The sequence below is a fragment of the Nerophis ophidion genome, linkage group LG11, assembly GCF_033978795.1.
Source record: "Nerophis ophidion isolate RoL-2023_Sa linkage group LG11, RoL_Noph_v1.0, whole genome shotgun sequence".
Lineage (NCBI taxonomy): Eukaryota > Metazoa > Chordata > Actinopteri > Syngnathiformes > Syngnathidae > Nerophis > Nerophis ophidion.
Window position 1 is genome coordinate 18,684,218 of NC_084621.1, and position 22,464 is coordinate 18,706,681.

At 33.1% G+C, this 22,464-nt stretch overlaps 1 protein-coding gene across 2 annotated transcripts in view; it reads left to right on the plus strand.

Annotated features, from left to right (window-relative positions):
* The window catches only part of zgc:158689 (uncharacterized protein LOC791177 homolog), a 41,941-nt gene extending 25,449 nt beyond the window's left edge, over window positions 1-16,492 (plus strand). For both annotated transcript variants that reach the window (XM_061915247.1, XM_061915248.1), the window contains exons 7-15: window positions 222-359; window positions 1,579-1,731; window positions 5,277-5,522; window positions 7,442-7,910; window positions 10,224-10,407; window positions 14,037-14,093; window positions 14,165-14,324; window positions 14,422-14,462; window positions 16,194-16,492. In XM_061915247.1, coding sequence (XP_061771231.1) covers window positions 222-359; window positions 1,579-1,731; window positions 5,277-5,522; window positions 7,442-7,910; window positions 10,224-10,407; window positions 14,037-14,093; window positions 14,165-14,324; window positions 14,422-14,462; window positions 16,194-16,266 — 1,521 coding nt within the window. In that variant the 3' untranslated portion in view covers window positions 16,267-16,492. The remainder of the gene's footprint in view (window positions 1-221; window positions 360-1,578; window positions 1,732-5,276; window positions 5,523-7,441; window positions 7,911-10,223; window positions 10,408-14,036; window positions 14,094-14,164; window positions 14,325-14,421; window positions 14,463-16,193) is intronic.
* The last annotated feature ends 5,972 nt before the right edge of the window (window positions 16,493-22,464 follow it).

Genomic DNA, 22,464 nt, shown 5'->3' on the forward strand with positions numbered 1-22,464 from the left:
ATATATATATATATATATATATATATACACAGTCGTGATTGCAGAACTAAGTCCTCAGCAGACATTTATTTGGAGGATATTTTTACCTTTTTCTTCATGATTTTGATACATTTATTTATTGACATTTTACGCCCCTTCTTTTTTCAAAAAAAAGAAGGGGCGGCCCCACTCTGACTGGACCCTTTAACAAGACCTTCTTGAATCTCTCTTCCCTCCTTCAGGCCACGTTAAAGAAGTACCAGACCGAGCGACGGTCCAAGTCCGAGTCCATCGAGCGCTGCCAGGCCCAGCTGAAGAAGCTGCGCAGGAAGAGTTTGGGCAGCCGGCACCCCAACAAATACGGAGACCGAGAGATGCAGGCCAGTACCCCACACGTCTCAACAGCCCCAACATTTTTGGACTCCAGCCGGCTGGGAGGAATAAAATATAACCAAAAAATACCCGCGAAAATTTTCCGGTATCGATTGAGGCTAAAAAAAACTAGCATTAAACACTTACATGCTAACGTTAGCTTGCTATACTGGGAACAGTTAGCATACTTGCAAAAGGGAGACATATCTCAAAACCCATGAATTGTAGTTTTTTGCAAACAAAATTACCAGAAAAATGGTAGCTTAGAAGTTAGCAGACTCCTAAAATGGTGGCAAGTATCAAAATCAATGATTTCTAAGTTTAATCATAAAAAATGCGTCCATAAAACATTAGCATGTTATTGTTAGCATGATGACATAGGAAAAGTTAGCGTACTTCTAAGAGGGCTCCAAGTATCAAAATTCATGATTTTTAGGTTTATATGACTTATAAAATTAGCAAAAATGTTCACATAAAACATTAGCATGATGACCTAAGAAAAGTTACTGTATTTTTAAGATATTGCCACTTATGAAAAGCCATCGTTTTTATGTTTAAACATAAAAATTGTGCATAACAGTTAGCATAAAATATTAGCGTGATCATGTTAGCATGATGACCTAGGAAAAGTTAGCGTACTTTTAAGGTAGTGCCAAGTATGAAAAGCCATCGTTTTAAGGTTTAAACATAAAAAAAATTGCAAAAAAGCTATCATAAAATGTTAGCATGTTAACGTTGGCATGATGACCTAGGTAAAGTTAGCATACTTTTAAGATAGTGCCACCTATGAAAAGCCATCGTTTTTAGCTTTAGACATAAAAAGTTAACAAAACAGCTAGCTTAAAATGTTAGCATGATGACCTTGGAAAAGTTAGCATACTTTCAAAATAGTGCCACCTATGGAAAGCCATCGTTTTTAGCTTTTGACATAAAAAATTAACAAAACAGCTAGAATAAAATGTTAGCATGTTAACGTTAGCATTATGACATAGGAAAAGTTAGTGTACTGCTCAGATGGCGCCAAGTATCTATATCGATGACTTTTAAGTTTAACCATACAAAATGAGCAAAATGCTAACATAAAAGATTAGCATGCTAACATCCCTAACCATAACGAACGTGGATGGCAATTATCTCCATGATTGTTTTGGCTTCTTTTGTGAGACAGGAAGTGATGACACAGGAAGTGACATCACACGTTTATTTCTCTGCGCTTACCGCCCTCAGTTTGTGGAGCTGATGAGTCGGCGCCAGGTGGAACTGGACACTCTGGTTGCTACGGGTTACAGGTCGGCGCTAACTGAGGAGCGCAGACGATACTGCTTCCTGGTGGAGCGCCAGTGTTGTGTGAGCAAGATGCTCATCAACTACCACTGCAAGGTGACGTCTCATACTCACACTAATAAATACAAACCCCGTTTCCATACGAGTTGGGAAATTGTGTTAGATGTAAATATAAACGGAATACAATGATTTGCAAATCCTTTTCAACCCATATTCAGTTGAATGCACTACAAAGACAAGATATTTGATGTTCAAACTCATAAACTTTATTTTTTTTTGCAAATAATCATTAACTTAGAATTTCATGGCTGCAACACGCGCCAAAGTAGTTGGGAAAGGGCATGTTCACCACTGTTACCTCACCTTTTCTTTTAACAACACTAAATAAAAGTTTGGGAACTGAGGAAACTAATTGTTGAAGCTTTGAAAATGGAATTCTTTCCCATTCTTGTTTTATGTAGAGCTTCAGTTGTTCAACAGTCCGGGGTCTTGTTGTCGTATTTTATGCTTCATAATGCGCCACACATTTGCGATGGGAGACATGTCTGGACTGCAGGCGCGCCAGGAAAGTACCCGCACTCTTTTACTACGAAGCCACGCTGTTGTAACACGTGGCTTGGCATTGTTTTGCTGAAATAAGCAGGGGCGTCCATGATAACGTTACTTGGATGACAACATACTGTATGTTGCTCCAAAACCTGTATGTACCATTTAACATTAATGGTGCCTTCACAGATATGTAAGTTACCCATGCCTTGGGCACTAATACACCCCCATACCTTCACAGATGCTGGCTTTTGAACTTTGCGCCGATAACAATCCGGATGGTTACGTTCCTCTTTGTTCCGGAGGACACCAGGTCCACAGTTTCCAAATATAATTTGAAATGTGGACTCGTCAGACCACAGAACACTTTTCTACTTTGCATCAGTCCATCTTAGATGAGCTCGGGCCGAGTGAAGCCGGCGGCGTTCCTGGGTGTTGTTGATAAATGGCTTTCGCTTTGCATAGTGGAGTTTTAACTTGCACTTACAGATGTAGCGACCAACTGTAGTTACTGACAGTAATTTTATGAAGTGTTCCTGAGCCCATGTGGTGATATCCTTTACACAGTGATGTCGGGGTTTTGATGCAGTACCGCCTGAGGGATCAAAGGTCCGTAATATCATGGCTTACGTGCAGTGATTTCTCCAGATTCTCTGAACCTTGTGATGATTTTACGGACTGTAGATGGTAAAATCCCTAAATTCCTTGCAATAGCTCGTTGAGAAATGTTGTTCTAAAACTGTTCGACAATTTGCTTACAAATTGGTGACCCTCGCCCCATCCTTGTTTGTGAATTGCTGAGCATTTCATGGAAGCTGCTTTTATACCCAATCATGGGACCCACCTGTTCCCAATTAGCCTGCACACCTGTGGGATGTTCCATATAAGTGTTTGATGAGCATTCCTCAACTTTATCAGTATTTATTGCCACCTTTCCCAACTTCTTTGTCACGTGTTGCTGGCATCAAATTCTAAAGTTAATGACTAATTGCAAAAAATTTTTTTTTAAATGTTTCAAGTTTTTAATATTATTGTTGTTGTGTTAAAAAAATAGTGTAAAAATCAAATAAATTAAGAAAATAAATAAATATGACTAAAAACACAAATGTAATTTAATAATAATAGTATGTCTTTTTTTAAAGGGATTGTTTTTTATAAAAGTTATTGTTATGGTTAAAAAATAAATTTTGTAAGAATAAAATAAGTACAAAATAAATAAATGTGACTAAAACACTACGTATATTCAATAATAATATTATGTCTGTTTTTCAAGTGTTTGTTTTTGTAAAGCTATTATTATTGTTGTGGTTAAAAAATATACTGTGTAAGAATAAAATTTGTAAAAAATAAATGAATATGACCAAAAACATTACTGATATTTAATAATAATATATGTATTTCTCAAATGTATTGTTTTGAATAATAATTATTATTTTTGTGGTTAAAAAATATAAAGTTTTACAATTAAATAACTAAAAAAATAAATAAATATTATTAAAAACATTAGTGTTATTTAATAACAATATTTTGCCTATTTTTCTAATGTATTTTTTAAAAATAAATATGATTATTGTTGTGGTTAACAAATAAATCATGTAAGAATAAAATAAGTACAAAATAAGTAAATATTACTAAAAATATGACTGCTATTTCATAATCATATGGAGTGTATTTTTTAAATGTTTGTTTTTTTTCAATATTATTATATAGTGTAAGAATTATGAATAATTAAGAAAATAAATATTACTAAAAACACTAGCATTATTTAATAATAATAGCATGTCTATTTTTCAATTATTTTTTTTATAAATAATATTATTGTTGTAATTCAAAAAATGTATCTTGTAACAATAAAAGAAGAAAAGACATAAATGAATATGACCAAAAACACTACTGATGTTTAATAATAATATTATGTCTGTTTTTAAAAAAATGTGTTTTTTATAGTTATTATTGTTGTGGTTGACAAAATATAGAGTGTAATAATATAATAGGTACAAAATAAATAATTATGACAAAAAACATTACTGATATTTAATAATAATATGGCTATTTTTCAAATGTATTGTTTTTAATAATCATTATTATTGTTGTGGTTAGAAAATATACAGTTTAAGAATTAAATAACTACAAAATAAATAAATATTATTGAAAACCAAGTTATTTAATACAAATATTTTGCCAATTTTTCAAATGTATTGTTTTTTTAGAAATATGAAAATTGTTGTGGTTAAACAATAAATCATGTAAGAATAAAATAAGTACAAAATAAGTAAATATTACTAAAAACACGACTGCTATTTTATAATCATATTGTGTGTATTTTTTAAATGTTTTGTTTTTTAATATTGTTGTGGTTGAAAAAATGTAGAGTGTAATAATAAAATAAGTACAAAATAAATGAATATGACCAAAAACATTACTGATATTTAATAATAATATGGCTATTTTTCAAATGTATTGTTTTTAATAATCATTATCAATGTTGTGGTTAAAAAATATACAGTTTAAGAGTAAAATAAGTACAAAATAAATAAATATGATTAAAAACACTAGTGGTATTTAATACATTCATTTGGCCTATTTTTTCATTGTTTTTTATGAATTTGATTATTGTGGTTGAAAAATTAATTATGTAGCAATAAAATAAGCACAAAATAAGTAAATATTACTAAAAACACGACTGCTATTTTATAATCATATTGTGTGTTTTTCAAATCTATTGTTGTGTTTAAAAAAAGTATTGAATATAATAAGAATAAAATAAATTAAGAAAATAAATAAATACTATTAAAAACAGTAGATATTTTTCTAATGTATTATTTTTAATCATCATGATTATTATTATGGTTGTAATAATACTGTGTAAAAGTATAATAAATATAAGATAAATTAATATTTCTGCTCTTATTTAATAATAATATTAAGTGTTTTTCAAATGTTTTATTTCTATTACTCATTACTTTTGTTGTGCTTCAAATAAATGAAAATAAGATAAATACAAAGTAAATGAATAATACCAAAACCTTGGTGATGATTACAATATTTGTGTTTGATGAGCAAATAAATGTTGGCTTGTGGTCTCTTCCTGTCAGGTGAGAGAGCTCCTGGCGCAGAAAGTGTCGTCGTGGCAACAGTCCTGCACGCAGCCAACCAAACTGCCGGAGCGCGCGCTCAATCTGATGCGTCACACGGCGCCGCAAAGCTCCGGAGCCGCCGGGGTGGCCGAGCTCCTTCGCCACACCAAGCCAGAGCAGGTGACCGCCTCCTCCCGCAGTCACAAGATGCAATTTGAAGGGCAACTGCACTTATTGGAGGAAGCACAACCTTCTCCTGTCCAGGTGAGAGTCAGCACCGCTATCCACTTTCACTGACTCAGAGGCCGTGCAGCAGCTCAGTATGGCAATACAGCAGCATAAGCCAGTTAGCTGCTGAAAGTAGTTCCTCTGTGTTAGCGCCTATAATAACAATATCACTAATACTTGTCAATATTCAGGTCACCGCCTGTACATTGAGTGAAATAGGAAAAGTTAGCGTACTTGTAAGATGGCGCCAAGTATCTAATTCCATGTTTTTTAAGGTTTATATGAATGAAATTAGCAAAAATGCTAACATGTTAACAGTAGCATGATAAGATAGGACAAGTTTGTGTACTTGCAAAATGGTGCCAAGTATTAAAATCCATGATTTTTAGGTTTATATGAATGAAATTTGCAAAAATGCTAACATGCTAACATTACTATGATAAGATAAGAAAAGTTAGCGAACTTGTAAGATGGCGCCAAGTATCGAAATCCATATTTTTTAGGTTTATATGAATGAAATTTGCAAAAATGCTAACATGTTAACAGTAACATGATAGGATAAGACAGGTTTGTGTACTTGCAAAATGGTGCCAAGTATTAAAATCCATGATTTTTAGATTTATATGAATGAAATTTGCAAAAATGCTAACATGCTAACATTAGCATGATAAGATAAGAAAAGTTAGCGAACTTGTAAGATGGCGCCAAGTATCAAAATCCATTGATTTTAGGTTTATATGAATGAAATTTGCAAAAATGAAGCATGCTAACAATAGCATGATGAGATAAGAAAAGTTAACGTACTTGTAAGATGGTGCCAAGTATCAAAAGCAAGGATTTTTAGGTTTATATGAAATAAAATTTGCAAAAATGCTAACATGCTAACAATAGCATGATGAGATAAGAAAAGTTAGCATAGTTGTAAGATGGCGCCGAGTATCAACATCCATGGTTTTTAGGTTTATATGAATGAAATTTGCAAAAATGCTAGCATGCTAACAATAGCATAATGAGATAGGACAGTTTTAAGTACTTGTACGATGGCGCCAAGTATCTAATGCCATGTTTTTTAGGTTTGTATGAATGAAATTAGCAAAAATGCTAGCATGCTAACAATAGCATGATGAGATAAGAAAAGTTAGTGTACTTGTAAGATGGTGGCAAGTATCAACATCCATGTTTTTTAGGTTTATATGAAGGAAATTTGCAAAAATGCTAGCATGCTAACAATAGCATGATGAGATAGGAAAAGTTAGCGTACTTGTAAGATGGCGCCAAGTATCAAAATCCATGGTTTTTAGGTTTATATGAATGAAATTTGCAAAAATGGTAGCATGCTAACAATAGCATGATGAGATAAGAAAAGTTAGCGTACTTGTAAGATGGCGCCAAGTATCAAAATCCATGATTTTTAAGTTTAAAAGAATGACGTTAGCAAAAATGCTAGCATGCCAACAATAGCATGACGAGATAAGAAAAGTAGGCGTACTTGTAAGATGGCGCCAAGTATCAAAATCCATGATTTTTAAGTTTATTTGAATGACATTAACAAAAATGCTAACAAGCTAACAATAGCATGATGAGATAAGAAAAGTTAGCGTACTTGTAAGATGGCGCCAAGTATCAAAATCCATGATTTTTAGGTTTATATGAATGAAACAGGCAAAAATGTTTGCATGCTAACATTAGCATGATGTTTTTGCAAGGCTTCTATGGGCACAATGTAGCGCTCCCATTGGCTGCATTGTTAGCCACCTCTTACTTTTCATATTTTACAACTCAGAATGTGCGCTGTGTGACAAGTGCACTTTCCCTTTAAGAAGCCAGCTGACAAACCCGGATGTTCTTTCAAAGTTTGCATAGAAGAGCTACCACTTCCCCCTGACCTTGTCACTGACCGTGTGACCTTGACCTTGTCACTGACCGTGTGACCTTGACCTTGTGACCTTTTGCAGAGGCCGTCAGTTCCAGAAGTGCCGCCGCTGTTAAACGGCGGTCGCTCGCAGCCGCGCTCGCTCCCTTCCTCGTCCTCCCAGAGCGAGTCCCCGCCCACCTCGCAGGGCTTCTCCAGGGGCGGGTCTCCGCAGCTGGGCGTGTCCACCCAGGCCGCCTCCCCCTCCCTCCTCATGGCGGCCAACACCAGCCACCTGTCGCCCAGCCTCATCCCCTCCACCGTCATGTCCGTCCAGCAGGTGTCGCCGTCCAGCAGCTGCTCGCAGGGCGTGACCCTCGCCATCCCGCACAGCCCGCCGCTGACCCACAGCGCCCCCCTCTCCAGGGCCGTCACACCCGTGCACCAGGGGGCGGGGCCCGCAGGTAACAGCACGCCGCCCTGGCTGATGAAGGCCGCCGACATGTGCGGCACTTCCACCCTTCCTCTACCCAGGAAGCCCGGCGGCGACGTGAGGCTGGCTGGCTTTCCAGGTAAGTGTACTTGTGAGATGGCGCCAACCGTCAAAATCCACCATGTCAAGGTTTATAGGAATGACATTAGCGAAAATGCTAGCATGTTAACGTTAGCATGACGACATAGAAAAAGTCAGCGTAATTGTAAGTGCGCCAAGTATCAAAATCTTTACTTTTAGATTTATATTAATGAAATTAGCAAAAATGCTGGCAAAAAAACCCGTTAGCATGCTAACGTTAGCATGATGAGAAAGGTAAAGATAGCGTATTTGTAAGATGGCGCCAAGTATCAAAAGCCATGTTAAGGTTTATATGAATGAAATTAGCAAAGATGCTAGCAAAAATGCTAGCATAAATGTTAGACAGAGGAAAAATTGTTGTACGTTCAAGATGGCGCCACGTATCAAAATCCTTGATGCTTAGGTTTATAAGAATGACATTAGTGAAAATGCTAGCATGTTAACATTAGCATGACGACATAGAAAAAGTTAGAGTAATTGTAAGAGAGCGCCAAGTATCCAAATCCTTTACTCTTACTTTGAATGAAATTAGCAAAAATGCTGGCAAAAAAAATGTTAGTATGCTAACATTAGCATGATGAGATGGGTAAAGATAGCATAGTTGTAAGATGGCGCCAAGTATCAAAATCCATGTTAAGGTTTATATGAATGAAATTAGCGAAAATGCTAGCAAAAAAAACGTTAGCATGCTAACATTAGCACTGTGAAATGGGTAAAGTTAGCGTACTTGTAAGATGGCGCCAAGTATCAAAATCCTTGATGCTTAGATTTATATGAATGACATTAGTGAAAATGCTAGCACTTTAACGTTAGCATGACGACATAGAAAAAGTTAGAGTAATTGTAAGAGGGCTCCAAGTATCAAAATCCTTTTCTTTTACTTTGAATGAAATCAGCAAAAATGCTGGCAAAAAAATGTTAGCATGCTAACATTACCATGATGAGATAGGTAATGATAGCATAGTTGTAAGATGGCGCCGAGTATCAAAATCCATGTTAAGGTTTATATGAATGAAATCATCAAAAATGCTAGCATAAATGTTAGACAGAGGAAAAATTGTTGTACGTTCAAGATGGCGCCAAGTATTAAAATCCTTGATGCTTAGATTTATATGAATGACATTAGCGAAAATGCTAGCACTTTAACGTTAGCATGACGACATAGAAAAAGTTAGAGTAATTGTAAGAGGGCGCCAAGTATCAAAATCCTTTTCTTTTACTTTGAATGAGATCAGCCAAAATGCTGGCAAAAAAATGTTAGCTTGCTAACATTAGCATGATGAGATAGGTAATGATAGCATAGTTGTAAGATGGCGCCAAGTATCAAAATCCATGTTAAGATTTATATGAATGAAATTAGCGAAAATGCTAACCAAAAAACGTCAGCATGCTAATGTCAGCACTGTGAAATAGGTAAAGTTAGCGTACTTGTAAGATAGCGCCAAGTATCAAAATCCTTGATGCTTAGATTTATATGAATGACATTAGCGAAAATGCTAGCATGTTAACGTTAGCATGACGACATAGAAAAAGTTAGCGTAATTGTAAGTGTGCCAAGTATCAAAATCCTTTACTTTTAGATTTATATTAATGAGATTAGCAAAAATGCTGGCAAAAAAAACGTTAGCATGCTAACGTTAGCATGATGAGAATGGTAAAGATAGCATATTTGTAAGATGACGCCAAGTATCAAAAGCCATGTTAAGGTTTATATGAATGAAATGATTAAAAATGCTAGCAAAAATGCTAGCATAAATGTTAGAGGAAAAATTGTTGTACATCCAAGATGGCGCCATGTATCAAACTCCTTGATGCTTAGGTTTATATGAATGACATTAGCGAAAATGCTAGCATGTTAACGTTAGCATGACTACATAGAAAAAGTTAGCGTAATTGTAAGAGGGCGCCATGTATCGAAATCCTTTACTTTAACTTTGAAAGAAATTTGCAAAAATGCTGGCAAAAAAATGTTAGCCTGCTAACATTAGCATAATGAGATAGGGAAAGATAGCATAGTTGTAAGATGGCGCCAAGTATCAAAAGCCATGTTAAGGTTTATATGAATTAAATTAGCGAAAATGCTAGCAAAAAAATGTTAGCATGCTAACGTTAGCACTGTGAAATAGGTAGCGTACTTGTAAGATAGCGCCAAGTATCAAAATCCATGTTAAGGTTTATATGAATGAAATTAGCAAAAATGCTAGCGAAAAAACGTTAGCATGCTAACGTTAGCACTTGTAAGATGGCGCCAAGTATGAACAATAGACGTGTAAAAGAAGTTAGCATGTGTGCTAACGTCTCCCTCCTCCAGGCTCCAGGGTGCTAGCTGAGTCGGGGCCGCGGCGAGTGGCGGCCATGTTTGCTCACGCCCCCGCGGCGTCGGAGGGAGGGAGCGTGGCCTCCCTGCTGCACTTCCTGGCCGGGGACAGCGTGACGCTGCTGATCTCGGAGCCCAGGGACGGCTGGCACTACGGACGCAACGAGCGCACGGGCCGGTGACTGCTGCCTCTTTTTATACAGTTTGTCCTTCCAACATGTAGCATAGCATCCTTCTTCTTGGGACTGAAAAATATATAATTTATCAGCTGCCATTTAATCATAATAATCTCAGTCTATTTGTCAAATATAATTATGAATCATAATTATTGTTTTTAATCAAATACCAAACAATAAAATCATTTAAAAAATACATAACACTAAAACCACTGAGATAAATATAATATCAATAGTGATAATGATAATTTATTTATTTGTTTTGGATATCATTTATTGTTGTGGTTAAAAAAGTAAGAGTAAAATAAATAAATATTACTAACGATGCTACTGCTATTTTATAAAAATTTTTCCAATGTTTTTTTAATAAACTTTTTTGTTGTTATTTAAAATATATAATAGTAAAATTAATAAATATTACTAAGAAAAATCTGCCATTTGAAAATACTATTTTTTGTTTTCAAAATATTTTAATAATTACTATTGTTGCGGTTAAAAATAAGAGTAAAATCAATAAATATTACTAACGATGCTTACTAACGATGCTACTTCTATTTAATAATGTATTTTTTCCAATGCTTTTTTTAAATTAAAACTATTTTTGTTGTTGAAAACATATCATAGTAAAATAAATAAATATTACAAAAAATGTCTGCCATTTAAGAATACTATTGACTTTTTTCAAATGTTTTTTTAAATAATTATTATTGTTGTGGTTAAAAAATATATTATCAACAATGCTACTGCTATTTAATAATGTATACTTTTTTCCAATTCATTTTTTAAATAAATATTATTTTTGTTGTAAAAAATATGTAATAGTCAAATAAATATATATTTAAAAAAAAAAATCGTCTGCCATTTGTAAATACTAAAAAAAAAATGTTTAAATAATAATTATTCTTGTTGTGGTTTAAGAAAAAAAGAGTAAAATAAATATTACTAACAATACTACTGCTATGTAATATATAATTGTTTCCAATTTATTTTTGTTAAAAATATATTACAGTAAAAAAAAAATATTACTAAAAATATCTGCCGTTTGAAAATACTTTTGTAATTTTTCAAAAGTTTTTTAAAATAATTACTATTGTTGTGGTTAAAAAAATATAAGAGTAAAATTAATAAATATTACTAAAAATGCTAATGCTATTTAATAATGTATCCTTTTTTCCAATGCATTTTTTGAATAAATATTATTTTTGTTGTTAAAAATATGTAATAGTGAAATAAATAAATATTTTTAAAAAAATTATCTGCCATTGGTAAATACTATTTTATTTTTTCAAATGTTTTTAAAATAATAATTATTATTGTTGGGGTTTAAAAAAAGGAGTAAAATAAATATTACTAACAATACTACTGCTATTTATTTATTTTTTTTTCGATTTAATAAACATTTTTGTTAAAAGTATACAACAGTAAAATAAATCTGTATTACTAAAAACATCTGTCGTTTGAAAATACTTTTGTAATTTTTCCAATGTTTTTTAAAATAATAATGACTATTGTTGTGGTTAAAGAAATATAAGAGTAAAATTAATAAATATTACAAACAATGCTACCGCTATTTAATAATATATCTTTTTTTCCAATGTATTTTTTAATAAATATTATTTTTGTTGTTAAAAATATATAACCATAAAATGAATAAATATTACGAAAAAACCTCTGCCATTTGAAAATACTATTGTGTTTTTTCAAATGCTTTTAAATAATAATTACTATTGTTGTGGTTAAAAAAAAAAAGTAAAATAAATCAATATTACTAACAATGCTACTGCTATTTAATATCTTTTTTTCCAATGCATTTTTTAAATAAAAAATATGTAATTGTAAAATAAATAAATATCACTAAAAGAAAACGTCTGCCATTTGAAAATACTATTGTCTTTTTTCAAATGTTTTTAAAAAATAATAATTACCAATGTTTTTGGTTAAAAAAAAAAAGAGTAAAATAAATAGATATTACTAACAATGATACCGCTATTTAATAAAACAAACAAAAAAACGTCTGCCGTCTGAAAATATTATCGTCATTTTTCAAATGTTTTTTTAAAATAATTATTATTGTTGTGGTTAAAAAAAATATTACTAACAATGCTACCGCTATTTAATAATATATCTTTGTTTCCAATGCATTTTTTATATAGATATTATTTGTGTTGTTGTTAAAAATATGTAATAGCAAAATAAATATTTTTTTAAAAATCGTCTGCCATTTGTAAATACTATTGTATTTTTTCAAATGTTTTTAAAATAATAATTATTATTGTTGTGGTTTAAAAATAAGAGTAAAATAAATATTACTAACAATACTACTGCTATTTAATAATATATTTTTTTAAATAACTATTTTTTTTAAAAGATATATAACAAGAAAATAAATAAATATAACTAAAAAGGTTTGCTATTTGAAAATATTATTTTATTTTTTCAAATGTTTTTTAAAATAATAATTAGTATTTCTGTGGTTAAAAAAATAAGATTAAAATAAATAAATATTACTAACAATGCTACTACTATTTAATAATATCTTTTTTCCAATGCATTTCTTAAATAAATATTATTTTTGTTGTTGTTAAAAATATGTAATAGTAAAATAAAAATATATATTTTTTTTAATCGTCTGCCATTTGTAAATACTATTGTATTTTTTCAAATGTTTTAAAAATAATATATGTTATTGTTGTGGTTTAAAAAAAGAGTTAAATTAATAAATATTACTAACAATACTACTGCTATTTAACAATATATATTTTTTAAATAAACATTTTTGTTAAAAATATCTAACAGCAAAATAAATAAGTATTACTAAAAATGTCTGCTATTTTAAAATACTATTGTATTTTTTCAAATGTTTTTTAAAATATTTATTATTGTTGTGGTTAAAAAAATAATAGTAAAATAAATAAATATTACTAACAATGCTACTGCTATTTAATAATGTCTTTTTTTCCAATGCATTTTTAAAATAAAATAATATTGTTGTTGTTGTTGTTAAAAATATATAAGTGTAAAATAAATAAATATAACCAAAAGAAAACGTCTGCCATTTGAAAATACTATTGTCTTTTTTTTCAAATCTGGGATCTGAGCCGTGGATTTCGTTGTGGCTTGTGCAGCCCTTTGAGACACTCGTGATTTAGGGCTATATAAATACACTTTGACTGATTGATTGATTGAAATAATAAGTATTATTGTCGTGGTTAAAAATCTACATAATAGTACAATTATTTACCAATACTATTATTTGTTTTAAATAATGTAAAAATTATTATCATTATTGTTGTTGTGGTTGAAAATGTACAAGTATAAGAAAAATACATAATAAATAAACAATACCAAAACTACTACTATTTAACAAGATAATAATAATATTCCCAAAAAAAAAAATAATAATGATTATTATCAAATGTGTTTTTATACGTACTGCATACATGTACTGTATATAAAGAAATATGAATGTATATAATCAATGTGATTATTTGTAGTTTGTATTCATTCATGTTTAGTAAAAAGTATGTTGCTGTGCTTCATATAAAATAATACTCCTGTTTGGAAAAGGCATTGTTATTATTATATGTGATCAATACTTTATAAAGAAAAGCAACATGTGATGTCTCGACAGAAAAGGCTGGTTCCCTTTCTCCTACACTCAACACGCTGGGACGGATCACCTGGACAGGTGAGTGTTGCCCACAACTATAAGCACGGGAAGTCAAGTGTACCTAATGGAGTGTCCCCCACCCCTTGCAGAGACCACTTCCTGTCCAAGGCCAACAGCACCAGCATGAGTGGGCTGGACCAGCTGGTGTCTCCGCCCCTCGCTGCCGAGTCAGACGAGGACCGCCGCCTTCCTCCGCCCAGGGTCAGCACCTTCCGGCCACGCCCTTACAGCATGGCCGACAGCCAGCAGGTGACACTGACACACTGGGACGGTGGTACAGTGGGACGGTGAGAGTGAAGCAGAGAGTTGATGGTTGCTGAGTGAAAATGTGTGCTCTTCTTCCCAGATCACTGCCCAGTTGGCCTCACCACCATCCTCTCCCACCAGGTGAGCATCCTCCACACAACAACCATCACACCAATAATCATCAACTATAATGATTGGAATCATAATAACGATCATAGTCATCATCGTAAAACAATAATGATTATAACAATACCAACAATATAAATTATAACAATATTCATCATCATCATAATAACAACCATGATGATTATAATAATAATAATAATAATAATAACCATAATAATAATTATAATCATAACACCAATAATAATTATAATCATAATGACAATAATAACTACAATTTAATAACAATAATAATAATCATAATGGCAACCATAATGATTGTTATAGTTATAACAATAATAATAATAGCCATAAAGACTATAAGAATAATAACAACAATATTAATCAATACAATATAATCATAGCAAAAATAATAATAATGATAAAAATAACAATGATGATAACAATAAAATTAATAATAATAGTAATAATGATAATAACATATAACGATAATAATAGTAATATAATACTAATAAAAATATGAAAAAAATAATAGTATCACCATTAATGACTATAATAATATTGATATTATAAATATTAATAATAATAACGACAACAATATAATTATGATAATCATAGTAATAACAATAATGATTTAAATAACAATTATAATAAATTGCAATAATAATGACAATAACTATAATAATAACAATAATGTTAATTATAATAATACAAATAATAATAATAATCATATTGATAGCAATAATAATATTAATAATTACAATATAATCATAAAACAAATAATAATAATGAAAACAAAAATAAAATTAATAACAATATTAGTACTAATAATAACAACAAATAATAATGATGATAACAATAGTAATAATACTAATAAGAATATTAACAATAATAATACAACCATTTATGACAATAATTATATAAATTATAATAATAGTAATAATATTGATAATAATAATACTAATAACAATAATATAATTATAATAGTCATAGTAATAGCAATAATAATTAAAATAATAACAAATATAATAAAAAATAACAATAATAATAACAATAATGACAATGACAATAACTATAGTAACAATAATGACAATACTGATAATACAAATAATAAAAGTTATAATATTGATAGCAATAGTAATAATAATAATAATAATACTAACAACAATATAATAATAATAATCATAGTAATAATAATAATTAAAGTAATAACAATTATGACAATAATGACAATAATAATAACTATAATAATAATAACACTGATGACAATAATAATATCAATGATAATATCAATACTAATAATAGTAATAACAATAATAACAACAACAATAATGATAATATAAACAAAAAACATAATGATCATAATAATAATAATGATAATAAAACTAATAATAACAATAATAATGATAATTATAATGATAATAACAATGATAATAATAATTAACAATAATAATAATTATGACAACAATAATAATATTGATAATAATATTAATTATAATAATAATATTGATAATAATAATATTAATAGTAACAATAACAGTTATGGTGATAATAATAATACTACTATTAATAATAATAATAGTAATTATAACAGTAATAGTAATAGTGATAACTAATAATAATAATAGTAATAATAACAATAATAGTGATACTAATTATACCAATTGTAATATTAATAAATATAATAATAATAATGATAATACAGTAACTACTATCAATTTGTCTTCTTTCTAACACTTAACTGTTCAGAGCCAACCCTTTTGCTCACGTGCGCCTCAGAAAGACTGTGACCAACGACCGCTCAGCCCCCATCATGGAGTGATGGCTGCTTATATCGCATGGAGTCACAGCACCCCTCTTCTACCATGGCTGCTTATATCGCATGGAGTCACAGCACCCCTCTTCTACCATGGCTGCTTATATCGCATGGAGTCACAGCACCCCTCTTCTACCATGGCTGCTTGTATCGCATGGAGTCACAGCACCCCTCTTCTACCATGGCTGCTTATATCGCATGGAGTGACAGCACCCCTCTTCTACCATGGCTGCTTATATCGCATGGAGTGACAGCACCCCTCTTCTACCATGGCTGCTTGTATCGCATGGAGTGACAGCACCCCTCTTCTACCATGGCTGCTTATATCGCATGGAGTGACAGCACCCCTCTTCTACCATGGCTGCTTATATCGCATGGAGTGACAGCACCCCTCTTCTACCATGGCTGCTTATATCGCATGGAGTCACAGCACCACTGTTCTACCATGGCTGCTTATATCGCATGGAGTGACAGCAACACTGTTCTACCATGGCTGCTTATATCGCATGGAGTCACAGCAACACTGTTCTACCATGGCTGCTTATATCGCATGGAGTCACAGCACCCCTCTTCTACCATGGCTGCTTATATCGCATGGAGTGACAGCACCCCTCTTCTACCATGGCTGCTTATATCGCATGGAGTCACAGCACCCCTCTTCTACCATGGCTGCTTATATCGCATGGAGTCACAGCACCCCTCTTCTACCATGGCTGCTTATATCGCATGGAGTCACAGCACCCCTCTTCTACCATGGCTGCTTATATCGCATGGAGTGACAGCACCCCTCTTCTACCATGGCTGCTTATATCGCATGGAGTCACAGCACCCCTTTTCTACCATGGCTGCTTATATCGCATGGAGTCACAGCACCACTGTTCTACCATGGCTGCTTATATCGCATGGAGTGACAGCACCACTGTTCTACCATGGCTGCTTATATCGCATGGAGTGACAGCACCACTGTTCTACCATGGCTGCTTATATCGCATGGAGTGACAGCAACACTGTTCTACCATGGCTGCTTATATCGCATGGAGTGACAGCACCACTGTTCTACCATGGCTGCTTATATCGCATGGAGTGACAGCACCACTGTTCTACCATGGCTGCTTATATCGCATGGAGTGACAGCACCACTGTTCTACCATGGCTGCTTATATCGCATGGAGTGACAGCACCACTGTTCTACCATGGCTGCTTATATCGCACTCATTGGAGAAACTACAAACTAGGGCTGTCATTGTCTCATCATGATATCATCAAGACAAATAAGTTTGATGACGTGTGTGCATGTAAAATGTGTGATATCATGTGCGATATGAGCGGTCATGCAGTGTGTTTACTTGTGTGTGATATCATGTGCAATATGAGCGGTCCTGCAAAGTGTTTACTTGAGTATGATATCATGTGCAATATGAGCAGCTTTTACTTGTGTGTGATATCATGTGCAATACGAGCAGTCCTGCAGTGTGTTTACTTGTGTTGATATCATGTGCGATACAAGTAGTCATGCAGCATGCTTGCTTCTGTGTGATATTATGTGCAATACAAACAGTCCTGCAGAGTGATTACTTGTGTGTGATATCATGAGCGATACGAGCAGTCCTGCCGTGTTTCTTCTTGAGTGATATAATGTGCGATACGAGCAGTATTTAATTGTGTGAAATATCATGTACAGTATTAACAGTACTGGAGCATGTCTGTGTGTGATATCATGTGCGATACGAGCAGTCTTGCAGCGTGTTTACTTGTGTGTGATATCATATGCGATACGAGCAGCCCTGCAGCGTGTTTACTTGTGTGTGATATCATGTGCGATACGAGCAACCCTGCAGCGTGTTTACTTGTGTGTGATATCATGTGCAATGCAAGCAGTCTTGCAGTGTGTTTACTTGTGTGTGATATCATGTGTGATACAAGCAGTCCTGCATTGTGTTTACTTGAGTTGTGATATCATGTGCGACACAAGCAGTCCTGCAGTGTGTTTACTTGTGTGTGATATCATGTGTGATACAAGCAGTCCTGCAGACAGTTTGAGTTGTGATATCATGTGCGATACAAGCAGTGCTGCAGCGTGTGTACTTGTGTGTGATATCATGTGCAATATAAGCAAAGCAGTGCTTCAGTTTGTGTACTGGTGCGTGATATGTGCAATACAAGCAGCCCTGCAATGTTTACTTGTGTGTGATATGATGTGCGATACGAGCAGTCCTGCAGCGGTTTTCTTGTGTGATATAGTGTGTAATATGAGCAGTATTTACTTGTGTGTAATATTGTGTGCGATACAAACAGTCCTGCAGCGTTTTTCTTTGTGTGTTACATCATGTGTGATACGAGTGGTCCTGCAGCATCTTTACTTGTGTGTGATATCATGTGCAATACAAGCAGTCCTGCAGCATGTTTACAGATGTGTGATACAAGCAGTCCTGCAGCGTTTTTGCTTGTGTGTAATATCATGTGCGATACGAGGAGTCCTGCAGCATTTTTTGCTTGTGTGTGATATCATTTGCGAAACGAGCAGTCCTGCAGCGTGTATACTTGTGTGTGATATCATGTGCGATACGAGCAGTCCTGCAGCATTTTTTGCTTGTGTGTGATATCATTTGCGAAACGAGCAGTCCTGCAGCGTGTTCACTTGTGTGTGATATCATGTGCGATACGAGCAGTCTTGCAGTGTTTTAACTTGTGTGTGATATCATGTGCGGTGCGATACGAGCAGTCTTGCAGTGTTTTAACTTGTGTGCAGTGCGATACAAGCAGTGTTGACTTGTGCAAAGCAGGACAGCCAGTTAACATCTAAATATCCACCTAAGTAGTAGTAGTAGTAACCTTGTGATTATCGCTCAGCTGCAACATAACTACAGTCTACTTCCACACCACTACAACCAGCACACATGGACTTCCTGTTTTGTGCCAAGTAAGTTGTATTAACTTGGATTGTACGAGAGAAAATAACCATGCACACTTTTCATTTTCTTTTTTAAGATGAAGTGACAGTTTAGTCACATGTTGCTGCTTTCCTGGGCTTGCTCTTTAGTTCCTGTCCAGCGCTCTTATTTTGTAGTTTCCACTTCATGTTGGTTAGTAATCAAGTCTGTGTATATACAGTATATACATATATATATACATATATATACATATATATACATATATGTATATATATATATATATATATATATGTATATATGTATGTATATATATATATGTATATATGTATATATATATATATGTATATATCCATCTATTTTTTACCGTTTGTCACCTTTGGGGTCAAGGGGAGTGCTGGAGCACATCTTAGCTGCATTCGGGCGGAAAGCGGGGTACACCCTGGACAAGTCACCACCTCATCGCAGGGCATCTATACAGTATATATGTATGTATGTATATATATATATATAATTACATATATATATATATGTATACACATATTCATATAAATATGTATGTATGCATGTATCTATATATGTATATATAACTATATACATAGATATATATCTATATATGTGTATATGTATGTATATATGTATATGTATATATATATGTGTGTATATATATATATACATATGTATAAATATGTATGTATATGTATCTATATATGTATATATATATGTGTGTGTGTATGTATATATATATGTATAAATATACATATACATACATATAAATATGTATGTATATGTATCTATATATAAATATATATACATGGATGTATATGTATATATATATATATATACAAATATACATATATATAAATGTGTGTATATATATATATATATATATTATACCTGAGCAGCTGGACAGGGCAGACTAAAACAATTTTTTTTAAATTAAATTGAATGAAAATCAAATACATCAACTCGGGACGTCCTGTTGTGGACATTGGCGTAAAGCCAATTAATATATTCTTATACTAAAACACTTTTTTGTAGATTTTAAGTGAAAAAAAACTGGCAGCGCAGCCACCAATTTCATGGCTTATGCTAGAATGAAGTGCCAGGGTTTTTTTTGTTGTGTTTTTTTTGGCCTAAAAGGGCCCTCCTTTTTTTCTAGGTGGTTATTGCTGGGCCTCACGTCTTCAGACAGTTTTGGTAGACCGCGACACCTTTGATCAGTTTCATGAGCAGGAGAAGAAGGAAAACGATTGTGCAGGTTTTTAGGATCTTTTGGTGTCTTTATGATGGGTGCTGCAGTCCCACAAGGCAGCAGCACGCCCTGGATATGTTGGAGAGGGTTTGGGGTCCAAGTGTGAGAAGAAGCAAAGTGTTGTTGAAGGTTGATGAGAAGTTTGACAAATGTGATCTCTTCTTCTTGTAGAAGACGTGAACATTTGTAGAAGCAGAACAAGCATGTTAGTGATCAGCATGTATTAGTCACTCCCATTTATGTTGCTTTCAATTTCTATTTTGATATCAATGGGAAAAAAAAGTTTGCTGCTGTAGAAAGGAAGTGGAAGTTTGAACACGACTATGCACCTACAATGTTGTCCAATAAAATCCAATGCATGAAGGAAGGAATTCTTGTGTTGTGAGTTTGTGGTGCAAAACCATGAAATGATGAGAATATTGCGGTGTAAAAAGTTCTGATTGAAGATTCTGTGATTGCACATTCAAGTTGTCTGCTTTTATTCAGCCAGTCATGATTTTTCTTGCTCAACAGCAACAATCACATCAATACAGTCACATCTCATTGGACTTAAGTCTTTTTTACAAATATTTACTGACAGAGTAGTTTGAAAAATGTTCCGTTGATTTGACTTTTAACCACAGGTTGCTTCAATCCCACGGAAGTATTGCGGTAGAAAAACTGTTTACAAACCTGTCTCTCAAGTTGTGTGTCTGTAATCTGAATATGTACTAGTTTGTGTATCTGTGTCTCAATTTGTGTGTCTGTAATCTGAATATGTACTAGTTTGTGTATCTGCGTCTCAATTTGTGTGTAATCCAAATGTGTATTAATTTGTGTGTCTGTATCTCAATCTGTGTGTATATTCCGTAAATGTACTAATTTGTGTGTCTGTATCTCAATCTGTGTCTGTAATCCAAATTTGTACTAATTTGTGTGTCTGTATCTCAATCTGTGTGTGTGTGTAACGTGAATGTGTACTAATTTGTGTGTCTATCTTAATTTGTGTGTCTGTATCTCAGTCTGTACGTGTGTAATCCAAATGTGTACTAATTTTTGTGTCTGTATCTTAATGTGTGTGTATATTCCGAAAGTGTACTAATTTGTGTGTGTGTATTCCGAAAGTGTACTAATTTGTGTATCTGTATCTCAATCTCTGTGTGTGTATTCCGAAAGTGTACTAATTTGTGTGTCTGTATCTCAATCTGTGCGTGTAATCTGAATGTGTACTAATTTGTGTGTCTGTATCTCAATCTGTGTGTGTGTAATCTGAAAGTGTACTAATTTGTGTGTCTGTATCTCAATCTGTGTGTGTGTAATCCGTAAATGTACTAATTTGTGTGTCTGTATGTCAATCTGTGTGTGTGTAATCTGAAAGTGTACTAATTTGTGTGTCTGTATCTCAATCTGTGTGTGTGTAATCCGTAAATGTACTAATTTGTGTGTCTGTATCTCAATCTGTGTGTGTGTAATCCGTAAATGTACTAATTTGTGTGTCTGTATCTCAATCTGAGAGTGTGTGTGTAATCTGAAGGTGTAATATTTTGTGTGTCTGTATCTCAATTTGTGTGTGTGTGTGTAATCTGAATGTGTAAGAATTTGTGTGTCTGCATCTCAATCTGTCTGTGTGTAATCTGAATGTGTAAGAATTTGTGTGTCTGTATCTCAATCTGTGTGTGTGTTTAATCTGAATGTGTACTAATTTGTGTCTGTATCTCAATCTGTGTCTGTAATCAGAATGTGTACTAATTTGTGTCTGTAATCCGAATGTGTACTAATTTGTGTGTCTGCATCTCAATCTGTGTGTGTGTAATCCAAATGTGTACTAATTTGTGTTTCTGTATCTCAATATGTGCGTCTGTAATCCAAAAGTGTACTAATTTGTGTGTCTATATCTCAATCGGTGTATGTAATCCGAATGTGTACTAATTTGTGTGTCTGTATCTCAATCTGAGAGTGTGTGTGTAATCTGAAGGTGTAATATTTTGTGTGTCCGTATCTCAATTTGTGTGTGTGTGTGTGTAATCTGAATGTGTAAGAATTTGTGTGTCTGCATCTCAATCTGTCTGTGTGTAATCTGAA